The sequence below is a fragment of the Rhopilema esculentum genome, chromosome 15, assembly GCF_057945365.1.
Source record: "Rhopilema esculentum isolate cy_ngs chromosome 15, ASM5794536v1, whole genome shotgun sequence".
NCBI classification, from domain to species: Eukaryota; Metazoa; Cnidaria; class Scyphozoa; order Rhizostomeae; family Rhizostomatidae; genus Rhopilema; species Rhopilema esculentum.
In genome coordinates, this window is record NC_142829.1 from 8,276,051 (window position 1) to 8,289,597 (window position 13,547).

At 35.6% G+C, this 13,547-nt stretch overlaps 1 protein-coding gene across 1 annotated transcript in view; it reads left to right on the top strand.

Moving 5' to 3' along the window:
* Positions 1 to 627: 627 nt before the first annotated feature.
* The window catches only part of LOC135685602 (activating signal cointegrator 1 complex subunit 3), a 32,655-nt gene continuing 19,735 nt past the window's right edge, over positions 628 to 13,547 (top strand). The window contains exons 1-13 of the mRNA XM_065201585.2: positions 628 to 929; positions 2,439 to 2,484; positions 2,852 to 3,576; positions 4,627 to 4,715; positions 5,680 to 5,815; positions 7,128 to 7,253; positions 8,393 to 8,593; positions 9,141 to 9,281; positions 10,021 to 10,185; positions 10,794 to 11,042; positions 11,673 to 11,807; positions 12,371 to 12,562; positions 13,168 to 13,392. Coding sequence (XP_065057657.2) covers positions 732 to 929; positions 2,439 to 2,484; positions 2,852 to 3,576; positions 4,627 to 4,715; positions 5,680 to 5,815; positions 7,128 to 7,253; positions 8,393 to 8,593; positions 9,141 to 9,281; positions 10,021 to 10,185; positions 10,794 to 11,042; positions 11,673 to 11,807; positions 12,371 to 12,562; positions 13,168 to 13,392 — 2,628 coding nt within the window. The 5' untranslated portion in view covers positions 628 to 731. The remainder of the gene's footprint in view (positions 930 to 2,438; positions 2,485 to 2,851; positions 3,577 to 4,626; positions 4,716 to 5,679; positions 5,816 to 7,127; positions 7,254 to 8,392; positions 8,594 to 9,140; positions 9,282 to 10,020; positions 10,186 to 10,793; positions 11,043 to 11,672; positions 11,808 to 12,370; positions 12,563 to 13,167; positions 13,393 to 13,547) is intronic.

The following is a 13,547-nucleotide window of genomic DNA, read 5'->3' on the forward strand; positions in this document are numbered from 1 at the left end:
ACAATAATAATGTACAATACTGATACATTAACGTGACATTAACGCGTTTCGTTTGACAATTATTCGCGCAACAGGTCAAGGCAAGTGATTGTGATAAACAATGTAGTGGAATGAAATGTGTCCAGCAACCACTGAGGCGTTTGATCTGAATTGAAAGAAGAATGAGGCCCGGGAAGAAACCCGTGAGAAAAGTAACTCTCGTCGTGAGACTGTGAGAAAAGGTAAATATCCGTAAGTCTCACGGCCAAACCGTGAGACTTGACAACCTTGCTTCATTGGATTTCCTTTTGCTGTTTTCTGTGAAATTTTCTAAGGGACGAGAAATAGAAAAATGGGGAAGGCGCACTGACTGAATGGGAAGCCATGTTGCACTTTCTGATATCTTCTCGCTAAATTTTTCTATAGAAAGGTTTTCAGAGGATGCGTCTGCTCCCACCCACCCAGATTTGCTGCCTATTCTTTTACCTATTATACTGTGGTTGCAGGAGTACAAGTTCTCTTGCTACTCTCTTGGTCTCTCCCTATTTAGTGATCTGAAAAATAAAGGAAGAAAGGAAAGAAAAAGAAGAGGGAAGAAAAGAGGAGATACTGCGTAAAAGTTGCATCATCAGTGTTCTTGGAAAGAGGCAATACAATTGGAAACGAGGCAGTTAGGCCCTGTGGCTCAAAAAACTTCGAAATTTGGAAATTAGAACTTACCAGCAAAAAAGGTCAATATGTAGGGAACAAGAATGGCCGACAAACCGCGACTGAGTAGCAGCTTGAGAGCGTTTTCAGGTGTAGGCGTGCATTCTGGTTTCCCGACTGCAGATGAACTGAGAGAAGAGCTTGCGAATAAAAGGAAGAACCGAGATGCACGAGGGTCATTGTCCTGGAGTGACATAAAAAGGACAGCGCATGAACATTGTTCTGATAAAGATAAAAAGCTCGTAAGTAGGATTGTTCTTCAATCATCAGCACATTTATACCACAAACTTTGTTATTTTGATGAAAATCGTGGCCAACTGTTGGTGTTGGTTGTGCCTGCATAGGCTAAAGTTAGTATTACATGTATATATTTAAATTTGCGTAGAAGAGCTTTGTTTTTAACTGGTTTGGTTTATTTTAATTAATGTTGTATCCAGCAACTTTTATTGGTTAACATGGATATGATTGGTCGTGTAGTTAGCCCAGATAACTATTAGCTAATCATTGTTAAATGGAAAAGTGGTAATGTCATACGTGCTCACATTGCCTTCTTTCAACTTAATTGTATTCGATATTCTTTTGATGATGATATGTCAAAATAACACAGTCAAAAATGTAGCCCATAGTTGTGCATGCATATGAAAAAATTGTTAGCTTTCAAGTGACCAGTTTCCCTTCTGATTTTCTCTATTCTGTATTCATAGACTCAAGTGACCTACAGGCCCACGGTTCAGTGATTAAAGCCCCTGCTTTGACCTAACTTTTTTTTAGCGCGTGCAAATACAAACAAAATATAAACTTTGTGGATTAGCTTTAGTCAAAATGCAGAAACTTGAAATGGGCACTAGATGTTTTAATCAAAACCTGGGTGCTCAAATTGTTCAACGGGTTGTGATAAAGTTCACTTTTTCAATTTAATTAAAATTTAATCACAAAGTATGATTATGCTGGTAGTAGTAATATTGAAAAAAATGCTTGGTCTGTACAACCCAAATATAGCATATGGCTTATCTTGTTTTGGCTACAAAATGAAGATTAAAGAAGTTAACAAACTAGGTTACTAACATAACAATGAAACATCAAATATGCAAAGGGTGTTTGTATTTTGTAGTTTATAATAAGTCTTTTTTGAATTGCTTAGTAAATGTTTTAAAGTTATGTTTCAAAGAAGGTGTGAGTTTATTCCACATTTGTGCTCAAGTGTTTTGTATTGTATAGTTGTGTCACTTTCTATTTGATTTGAATATTTTGTAGTTTAGTTTTTGTCTTGTGTGATTTTTTGGACTGCTTGTTGCTCAAAAAGTAGATTAGGAACTATTTAAGGTAGTATTCTTCATTATAACTCACCTGATGCATAAATTGTAATATTTTGAGGCTATAGAGATCAAATGTTTTAAGTATGTTTAGTTCTTTATATAAACAATTGGTTGCATTTTTCAATTTATGTTATCTAGTTTTGTTGCATTTTATCTAGCTTTTTCACCTCTATTAACATCAATGAAGTACTCAAGAAAGCAGAAAAATTAGTAACAAGTAGACAACTCAAACATCAAATACACTTTAGCTGATATATATTTTATATTTTGTGTTAGTGTTGAGAAGCAAAGCTATAGTTTTGGAAAGAAAGAGGAAGGAATGCTAGAGGTCCATCACTGAATCTGCTCAACGGCTTCTTTGATCTTTTGCATATATAGTTTGTGAAATAAATCTCAATTCAAAATTTTTCAAGAGAATATTTTTCTTCATCAAAGGCAACATCATTGTTCAGGGAGCTCTTAGCTGCATCAAGCAAGTTTGGTATGTTGCAACATATGCTCTTTTTGTTTTGGATTAATTTTACTAGAATCTGCAAAGCTTCTTTCTAAAATTTTTATTATTGCTTTTGAGCAGGCCCTTTGTACTGCAAAATATCAATGTGTTGTGACAAATTTGAAAATGTATGTATGCACGGTTTTAGGTCACTACTTTAATTTTAATCCTTTTAGTATCAAATATTAGATAATGACCAACAAGGGCAGAGTATTTAAAGATACTTTTATGATTTTTGAAATTTTTTGTAGCATTCAATGCATTTAAGCTAAATACAGCATAACAAAACACTTAACTTTTGGGATTTGTCTATAAATCAGTAGACATGAAACACAATATTTTTTTACTCTTTTAGTTGGTGGCACTGACATATCACCAGGTGCAAGTGAGAGTGCAGCTGTATTTCTATTTCAGCATTTCAAAAACAGTGATGATGTAAGTGCAGTGGACACTAAAATACTGAAAGATAGGTTTGGTCCATTTCCTGCAACTATAGCCACACAATGTTGTAAAACTGTTCAGAAGATACTTAATCTTGTCCCAGAAGATGCTTTTGCTCTGTCTAAAAGTGAGAGTAATAAGGAGCAGAAAAGATATGGGCACACCTTTAAATTAGATTTGAAATATGAAAATGTTACAAATTTTGAAGACACTGATTCCGAAGCAGAAAACGATGTTGCAGATAAATTTATGAATCAATTTATGGAACAATTGTCATTAGATCAAGTAAAACCCTTCAATGAGAATCCTCTAGTTGGCTCAAGTTCAACTAATACCAGTTATGAAGATGAAACATCTTGGTTGTTAAATCAGTGCCAGCGTTATTTTCCAAGCCATGATTCACCAGAAAATATGGCTTCAGCGTTATATGATGTTCTCATATCAGACAAAAATGATGCAGAAATTCAAAATGAACTGTTTGAACTTGTTGGCTTTGAGGCAATTGATCTTATTGGGCAACTTCTTAAACGCAGAAAAGAAATAGCAACAGGTGAAGGAAATGTGCATAGGCCTCGTAATGATCGTAAATGGAAGAATGAAGCAAAAAGGCCTGCGGTGGCCTCTCAGGTTACTATTCAGGTAAGATTTTATTTCTTTACAGTTTATGTGTTGTAAGCTGTCACATATGCTTCAGTATATAGAACATGATTACTGAGTTTTTTGCTAGCTTCTAAGACATTTTCTTTAAAGTGGCCAATGATAAAGTCTCACAAATCTAAATCAAGCCATCTTTATTGGAAACCAGCACATTATCATTAATTAAAGCAAACACTATTTGCTAAACTTTCATTATATATATTTCTTTTTTAAAAAGCCAAGCATAAGCTATTTTATCTAGATAAAGATGTCATTAAAATCTTTGTATTAACAGCTCTATTTACAGAGGCCCAAACACAGGTTGGAAAATGGGGGGGAGGGGGGGGCAAGTGAAAATTTATTACCCATAACATAAGATTTCAATTGTTTTGCAAAAAATATGGGGGCTGTCATGGTTCCCCCCTTTGTCAGAGACCCTGATTAATATTGGATAATGTTTTTAGATTTTTGTGGGAAGGAAAATGGTATATTCATGATCTATTTTTTATGTATACATCAAGATGGTGAGTGTTTTGCCTAAATATGCTGATTACTTATTGGCACAGTAATAGAAAATTAATAAGTGGGTTTTGATCTCTTAAATATTGAAAAAAGTCAAGCATTAGTTTGTTAAAATGATTCTTTGTGCACTTGTATTGTATTGAAGCTTGAGCCATAGATGCTTATGATTTATTCATAATAAAAAGGACTAGAAATTCAAGCTACTTGTAACACACCAAATGCATTTGTTCTTAATTTACTTGCCTATGGCCCACTTCAGATATTGTTTAGATTGGTGGCAAAGTTGTATTCACACTAATATATATAATATTTTAACCATAAACTATAATATTAATCTTAATTTGTTCATGAAACATCAGTTTGAGAACGTTTTTGACAGGGAATGAAGAAGATGCAAAAACGAAATTGATTTTATTCTGCTGGATAAAAAGTTGTTTGAAATAGCTATAAGCATAAACAACTTCAGTCTCTTTGGATGTGCCTTATTACTGTATGTTTTTGTTTAAATCAGTGTTCCTAATTTTGATTTAGTCAGAGCAAGAGAAGCAGCTTCAGAAGCTACTTAGAAAAGAGGAGAAAAAGCAAATGAAACTTGGGTTGGGACAGCAGTCAGATCAGAGGTGGGAATTACTTCATACTGTCTTTTGCTATACCTTTGCAGCATAGTCTTCATTCAGTGGGGACCTGCGAGAACTGGGCTACTTTTTGTTTCAAAGAGGTCTCTGTTGCCCTGGAATCAACACCAGTGGATGATTATTCAAGGCTTAAGACCTATGCAAGATATTTTTTATGCGCACTTAGTCATGGATGCAACTGATTCACATACAGAAAACCCAATAGTATTTCAGACTTTCCAAACATTAATAGCTAGCTTAAGTTGATTTTGCATGTATGTTGATACCCAGAGCATTATAGGTGCCAGTGAAATTCTCTTGGTGCAGAGTTTGGCACTGCGTCGAGGCATACCTCAACAACAACGATGTTTTGTGGCAATGGAAAGAAATGCCAAAATATGTTGAACAGTTGGGTTTTCCTTGCTATCACTTGCTATGTTGAAGCCAGCCAACTTTAGTATAACTACTAGCAATGGCTAATACTAAGTTGGGTTTCCAAATATAATGAATTAGCGCTGTACTTTTAACAAGTCAAGAGCACGACAGATTGTGTTATTTGAAAACTTTACCACAGACACTAAACTCTAAGAAATAAAGCTCAATCTCCCTCTCTTGTTCTGATGCATTCATATATAAAAATTGCGAAAATTAGTCGAAGAGTTGGTTTTTTACTGTTTACCCTAATTGATCATGATAATAATATTGTACAATAGTGTTAAAGTTAAGGATATGGTAAAGAACAACCCAGCTTTCAAACAAATAGATATCGTCTCATTGACAAACAGACTCCACTGGAAGCATAGTTTTCAAGTAGAAGACAAGATTGCCAATGTTCGCTTACGTAATATTTCCTTTCCCTTCAACACAATGAGGTATGGCCTCACCACGGATCTAACCGCCTACATTCTGCTATATTTCTTCTTTAATACACCATCGATATTTTAGCAGACAATTGTTGTATATATTTTAGCCTGGCTGAAGATATTTCAACGACACCCCTGTTTTCAACGTCCATCAACAGAGACACTCCGAAGCAGCATTATCCTTTCGTGTTTGATTCTTTGGCTGATAGAAAGCAATCCAGTGCTTACGTTGGCGGATCTAAGGTTTGAATTTTGATCAAGTTATCAGTTTTGAAGTTTTTATAGACGAAATTCTCTGTTTTTAAATCTGTTTGATTTCTCTAATATGTTTTGAAATAAGTTTACAACCTTGGGCCTAAAGAAGTACTTCCCCGTAGCTATTTAAGCTTCACTTCTAAAAACATGTTTCAAAAAAGAAGTTTTACTTCAAATTTCTTGGCTTCCTTTATTCCTTTGCCTTTCAAAATATTATCATTATATCTTACTGGTGACAGTCGAAAACTTGTAGTCTTTGAATTAGTAAATTGCTGTTTTAGAATTTTACTTTCGATGCAAAAATACGATTCACCATTCTAAACAGAAATTCCTATCAAATATCAACTGCGATAACGAATTCTACAATCCTTGAAGCTTTAGCTATCCTTGAAATTTAGTTCAAGCTTTAGTTTTGCTATTTTTCTTATTTATTCACAATATCCCTTCAGCTATAAACGCTATTAGAACTGTGCAGTTACATCAATTCACGAGAAAAGCTTTATTGCCTGAAGGAATACACCTTTGAAGTGACAGTTTATTTCTTTGGTATATTTCTAATTTGAAACTGTTTTAAAGTATTGAAAATCTTTTTTAATTTCCGGCATAAATGGAATCTAGTAAGAAGATTTTCTGGTAGCAAAATTATTAACAACACAAATCTATTGTTAACGACTTCCTTGGATTAGCAAACCATGAATAAATTTTGCTAATAGTTTTTAGTCTACAAAATTCATGATTTCCTCAGCAAGTTATTTTGTTATGCAAAAAATTGTCGTTCTGTCTCATTGTTTTATATCTTATGACCTCGTCTTAACCTGGTTGTTCATCATCGTCTCTTTCAGAAGGGCGCTGCTAAGCATCATTGATTTTTCCATCTTTAAAACATTGATGTGTATCATTTAGGGACAAATTGTATAAATTCCTAAACGTTTCTCGCCTCTGCAAAAGCCTGTAAACAAAACATGAAATAGATAAAACGTTTTACGCGTTTTTAACCTACACACCCTCCCCCCCCTCCCGAGGCCATTGGTGGATGGGATAATTACATTGTAAATGGGGATACACATATGCAAAACTACTCCCACATCAACGATGATTTGGAAGACGTGGCGTATGAATTGAGGCTAGCTTGGCCTTTTGCGATTCATGCAGCATTTTTTGCCATTGTGGTAGTTGAATGAAGAGCACCAGAGACTTGAACAAGGACAGCGTTATCCCTATGCAATATACTTACTGCTTTGTGTTTTTAGTTTGTACTTCTTTTAAAAACCCAATGATCATAAAATTCATTCTCTCCCAGATACTTTTACCAGCTGATATTATCAAGCAGACAACTCCAGAGTATGAAGAAGTGTCAATACCACCAACTCGCTCAAAGCCTCCCAAAAACACAGATAATTTTGTAAAGATTGAGCACCTTGATGAGGTACATCTCTCGCTTTAATGTTTTTCGATGTAAAAACAGAGAACAGTGCTTATCTTTGCAGTGTTATTGTTTCAACACTGCGAAAACTTTACTACCCAGAGTGTGTTTAGAATTTTTACTTAAGGCATAACAACTTCACAGCCTCAGACTTGAGACATAATAACTTTGCAAAAGGATTTCAAAAGCGTGATCTGAGCCCTTAATGTTTTGAAAGTTAAAAAGATAAAAATATATTTCATATCTGTCTAATTGAATTGGAAGGTTTTATGTTATTAATCAAACGGAGAATGATTTCTTAAAAAGAAATTCATGTGAAAAATATTTTATGTGAAAACAGTATCTATTTATTAAAATAAAAGTCCACTTTTTCCCGAGCGAGGCTTAACTAAAATGGAAGAGAGTTCGAAAAACAAAATATTCTCAAGCATTCATGCTAGATATAGCTATTTATGCAATACCATTTAAGCCAGTGTTATCACCGGTTACTAATGAGTGGGGAAAAGGGGGAAACACCGTCCCTGCCTATTTCACTTAAAATCGTGATCAGTAAAAGACTGGTCTTTATCGAATTCACCTTATTGTATGTGACAAAGTAGGGATATGTGAAACTGTCGTTCATTTAGGGCATATGAATCTTTTGATGTTTAATTGATGGCGGCCTTACGATGTTTATCAATAAAGGAAAACTATCAGATGTATGAAAATTCTGATATGATTATTAAAGGCAATCGACTGATACTAAAATGACGTAAGCCAACTTTCAATCAAGAATTGACCAATCAGTTGGCGTGATTCTTTTAAGACGACTTTTGATTGGCTTATGTTGATTGATTGGTTTTTGATTGGCTTAAGCCCCTTTAGTTGTTAATGTATCTTCTAGATAACAAAGAACAACACTCTAACTCGGTCTTCAATACTCCATTTTCTATTTTCACGCTTCGAACATAACATAACGAAACGGGCGGCTGCCCAACATAACTTATAAACGAGGCTAATAACGTCACATTAGTATCTGTTGATTTCTTTTGTTTTTCATGGTTAGCAAAATAATTTTCTAAAATTGTGCTCGCATTGTTGGGTGAAGTTTGTTGTTGAAATTTATAGTAATTTCACCTGATTTTACTGACTTTGATTCACAGATTGGTCGTTTGATATTCAAAAGTTTCAAGAAGCTGAACCGAATACAGAGCATTGTGTTTGACATGGCCTACAACACAAACGAAAATCTTTTGGTAGCTGCCCCAACTGGTGCTGGAAAAACCAACATCGCGTTGCTAACTATAGGTCACGAAATAAAAAATAATATAAAGGAGGGTGTTTTAAAAAAAGATGAGTTCAAGGTAAGTTCTAATCGGTTGGCTTTAGATATTTCATCTTGGTTTCAGCGCAAGGCTTAAATCTCATTAATAAATTGAAACGTTTAATTACTCTCAATACTGGGTGCTGATCCATTGAGCTGCCGCTAATCGTGGACAACTTGAATTGACCACGTAACAGCACTCATTAGTGTTGCGCTTTAAGCTGAGTTACAATAGCAGTCACAGTTAAAACAGCAAAGGGGGATTAGTGGCCGTATGAAAAGTTGCGAATTTAACGAATTCTGAAGTCAAGAAGCTTCGAAAATATTTATGCTATGACAGCATGGAGCATTTGCTGACGAAACCATCAACTCTGTTTTAATTGAAGCCCCTTTTTCTTTTAAGCCCCCTACTTTATTCAGCCCCCCCCCAGTAACCACTACTAGAGAATTTCGAAATTTAATATTTTATTTTTGATCGTTACTGTGTTGTCATTGAGCTTCGACTTACAGAGTTTTGTTGATTGCTTACAGCGCAATGTCTAACTGTTGTAGCTCCATTTATACTTGTATTCCTTTTCAACTGATAGATTGTCTATGTTGCTCCAATGAAAGCACTGGCTGCTGAGATGACAGATAATTTCAGTAAGAGGCTTGAACCTCTTGGAATTTCAGTCAAGGAACTGACAGGAGACATGCAGCTGACTAAGAATGAAATTCTCAGAACCCAGGTAGCCTCCAATTTTAATGTTTTTTTGGTAGTTCTGTTGTTAGGACACTCGATTTACCATAACAGAGGTTTTTGTCCTTGCTTTGACCATGCTTGCATACCTTGGCTGGCTCTTGGGTCGATGGGATTGGCCAGCTGTCTATTTCTAAACTTTAGCATTTGATTTGCAGTCACCTATTTATTCCGTGGCATGCCCAATAGAGATCGAGTGCCATTCTGAAGCGGCTCCCATTAGACATGCGCCTACTGTTTCCTTAGAGATCTCGTCCCCTAAATGGAAGAGAACATTCGTTTGTTATATTTTTATAGCTAAATGTAATGCCATTTTGTCCTTGTATGAATTCATATGTTGTAAGATCCAAAATGGAGTAGAGGAGCTTTCAGCACAAATTGTACCCCTCTAGCTACGAAAGACGAAAGTAGTTGTGGGGATTATGTTGTTAAAGGTGGTTGGGATAATCTTTCAATCTAGTGATAGATACAACAGAAGTGAGGCGCATCTAAAGTGTAAATTTGGTAATGTTTGTGCCTGTTTGAATATAATACTTGCAAGCATGCTCGTTGCCTTTTCTTGAAAGATTGTAAACATCTTTAGGCAGGCTGAAGTACAAAGTGGTTGAATGTGTTTGTCTTAGAACATTGCTTTCGTATTCAAAGGAGATATGAATTTAGGATTCACACTTAACTCCCATTCATTGTTATTTGCTCCAAGTCATAATTCAAGTCTTTTTCTGTCAAAGATGTTGGTTACTACGCCTGAGAAATGGGATGTTGTGACGCGAAAGAGCACAGGAGATGTTGCATTATCAAACCTGGTGAAACTGTTGATTTTCGATGAAGTCCATTTGCTACACGACGATCGAGGATCTGTTATAGAAACACTGGTGGCCAGGACTCTTAGACAGGTTGGGTTACGTTCCAAATCTAGCAAACAGTGGCTAACAGTAGACAAATAATAATAGGGGAAGGGGGAAATCAAAGTGGGGTGGGGCTATCATCCACAAAGACTCTGATATTTAAAAGCAGATGTATGTTTTCTTCTTAGTTGTGGAAGGGGGCCTATTTCTACATAGTGTCTGCTAATGCTGTTGGACTTATAAACTTGCTCTTTTTACATGGTAATAGTGCAACACATTGTACCCGAATTTCCTACCTTAAACGTACATATTTTGATAGCTCATTTCCTGTTGTACTTTTCACCTTATTTTAAAAACTGACATTTTACTTCGCATCCTACTTTGACAAGCTCCCATAATATTAGAGAAACGTCACGGTATAATTTAGTACAAAATATTGATAGATTAAATGACTAGGTAGTTTTCGTTTAAAAAATATTCAAAAAAATGTTTCACAAATCACGTGACATTACCTTTTTACGTATGCCTTACATGAGTGTCTTCATTTTTGGATGAATTTGAAAAATATGTCTAAGAAAATCAATCTATTATTCGTAAGTTTAATGAGTATATTTGTTTGTCTCGATTGCCATGTGCTGATGTCTTTTTGTTCTAAGGTGGAGGCAACGCAAAGCATGATTCGAATCATTGGACTCTCAGCTACGCTGCCAAATTACTTGGACGTGGCTAGGTTCCTTCACGTCAATCCACTCAAAGGATTGTTTTTCTTCGATGAGCGTTTCCGACCAGTTCCTTTAGGCCAGACATTTGTTGGAATCAAGGGCTCAAACTACATGCAAACAATGCAGAGGATGGATGAAGTATGTTACGACAAAGTTCTAGATAATATTGAGCAGGGACATCAGGTAAATATTAGCCTAATCAAGGTTTCTTTTCGATCAAAATAGCTTTTCAAAGTAGTAGTGTTGTGTCTCCTTCAAAGTTACCAGGAATTTTGTAGCTTTTTTAAGTTTAAACTTCTGTCCATTTGCTTGTCTTAAGCTTGCAAGCTCTGCAAATGAAATTACTTTAGTGCTTGAATCATTTTCAAGAAAATAGCCCACCCAACAAGCTTCTTATGATTCACAAACTGTTTTTAGCTTATTTGTAACTAGGTTATTGCTTCTCTATTTCAGCACTTTTACGTGTCATGTAGTCTGTATGATAATTTGCATCATGTTTTAACTTTCTAGAGAAAAATGTAGAAAAGCATCGGTTTCAGTATACTTCTATATGTTGTAAATTTTCATTTCATTCAACAGTGTTTAGAGAAAAAGATAGTTCTATATTTTCCATTGACTGCAAAGGTGTGCCAAAGACTTTAGGAAGGGTTTTTATATGTAAAACTTAAGCAAAGTTGTTGTACGTCTGAATTAGTAAAACCATCAAATAGGCCACTTTTTGCTGATTAGGTCGTAAACCAAAGTCGAAAACAATAATGTGCCTTTGCGATAAAGTCTCCTTACCCGTGCTTAGAGTTACGTCCATTTTTTCAGGTTATGGTGTTTGTCCACGCAAGAAATGCGACAGTAAAAACTGCTCTTCAGTTCCGGGAAATTGCAAGGAATAGAGGAGATATAAGTGTGTTTCTTCCGGAGCAAAACGCTTCTTATGGTGGCTACGAGAAGCAAGTATGTTTTTGATAATTTCGTCATTATTCGCATTAATACGCTTATCGCGAACCTAAAAACAATTTTTTTAACACGTCAAAGCGATTCGACAGCTAATTGAAACTAGAGAAAGAGTGTTCCCTCTTAACGGCAAAGTATTGCGTTTCCATTGCGTCTTAAGTAATTCTCTGCAATCGAGATGTTCCTTTGGCTTACAGCGCCACATGATTGTTCAAAAGCTGTTTTTGTAAAAGTCAAAACATACTGAGCTATTCAAGTAATACCTAATATAAATTTAATCTAAATCTAACATTTTGAGTCATACTTGGGCTTTAAGTCTGACACTCTTCAGAGTATAAAACGTCAGAACATAAAATGACGTTTTATGCTCGGAAGAGTGTCAGACGAAAAGCTTTTTTCAAAAGACTAAAAGCCTGTTTGCATTTTTCAAATAGTAACATGTAATAGTAGGCTTAATAAGCTGTAAATTAGCTATTTTTCTAGGCTAATGTAAATAAATAATAATGCTGATAATATAATTTGTATTTATAAGCAATGATGCTTATGAGCGTTGTTTGTGACAGGTGATGGCATCACGTAACAAGCAGCTTCGAGAGCTATTTCCTGATGGATTTAGCATCCATCATGCTGGAATGCTCCGGCGGGATCGAAATCTGGTCCAAAATTTGTTCTCTAAAGGTGTCATCAAAGTGCTGGTGTGTACTGCAACTCTTGCTTGGGGTGTCAATCTACCCGCCCATGCCGTCATCATCAAGGTAGGTTCTTGAAGTCTGGCACTGATTGGCCGTCTAGGATTAATATGTATGAAACGAGAGAAATTTAAGTTAAACATTTGGAAAACTGCTTTTATACTATAGGTAATTTAAGGTAAGACCTTAAAGGCTACAGTCGTAACCAAAAAAGTTACTGAAAGCTTTTACTGCAGCAGAGTATTGTTCCGTCCCAATTATGATGCTAAACTTCTTTTCCCTGAGAAAGACTTGGTTTTATGGACAATGCATGCGTCCCAGCAATCGGAATGTGGAGAAATTAGCATATCAAAATTGCATGCAGGAGATTGAAGATCATTTTTCAAGATAACTGTAATTTTGCTCGTCATTCGAATAGTTAATGGCCACGATTGCACTTTCAACGAATCTTTTTGCAAGAGACTTTTAAGAGATTAAGCCCTTAGTCTCGGTGATGAGTATCGTCGAGTGTCCATATATCAGCATTCTTGTTTATTCAAACATTGCTATCTTGTGAATAGATTTGTCCTTCTCTCAGAATGTTACAACCTAGGGATTTGTATACATTTTATGCTATTTACTGAAGCAGTATATCAATCTATTGATCTTGCTTTTTATCAAAATTTTCACAGGGTACAGAGATCTATGATGCCAAAAAAGGTTCGTTTGTTGATGTTGGTATACTCGATGTAATGCAGATATTTGGTCGTGCAGGGAGACCTCAGTTTGATACCGAGGGCCAGGGATACATCATTACAAAACACGAGAAACTTTCACATTACCTCACGCTGCTAACGAGGCAAACGCCAATCGAAAGCCAGTTTGTTCAGAGCTTAACTGACAATCTTAATGCTGAGGTGAGCTTCTCCTTGTCTGACTGTAGTTAGTGTGCTTCCTGCACGATTATTTTGGAGGCGTAACGAAGGACGGTGAATTTGAACAGTTTTTGGTGGTACAAAATTGAGAATGGCCTCGAAAAAGGCAAATATTTTACATAATTCTAAAAGCTTTT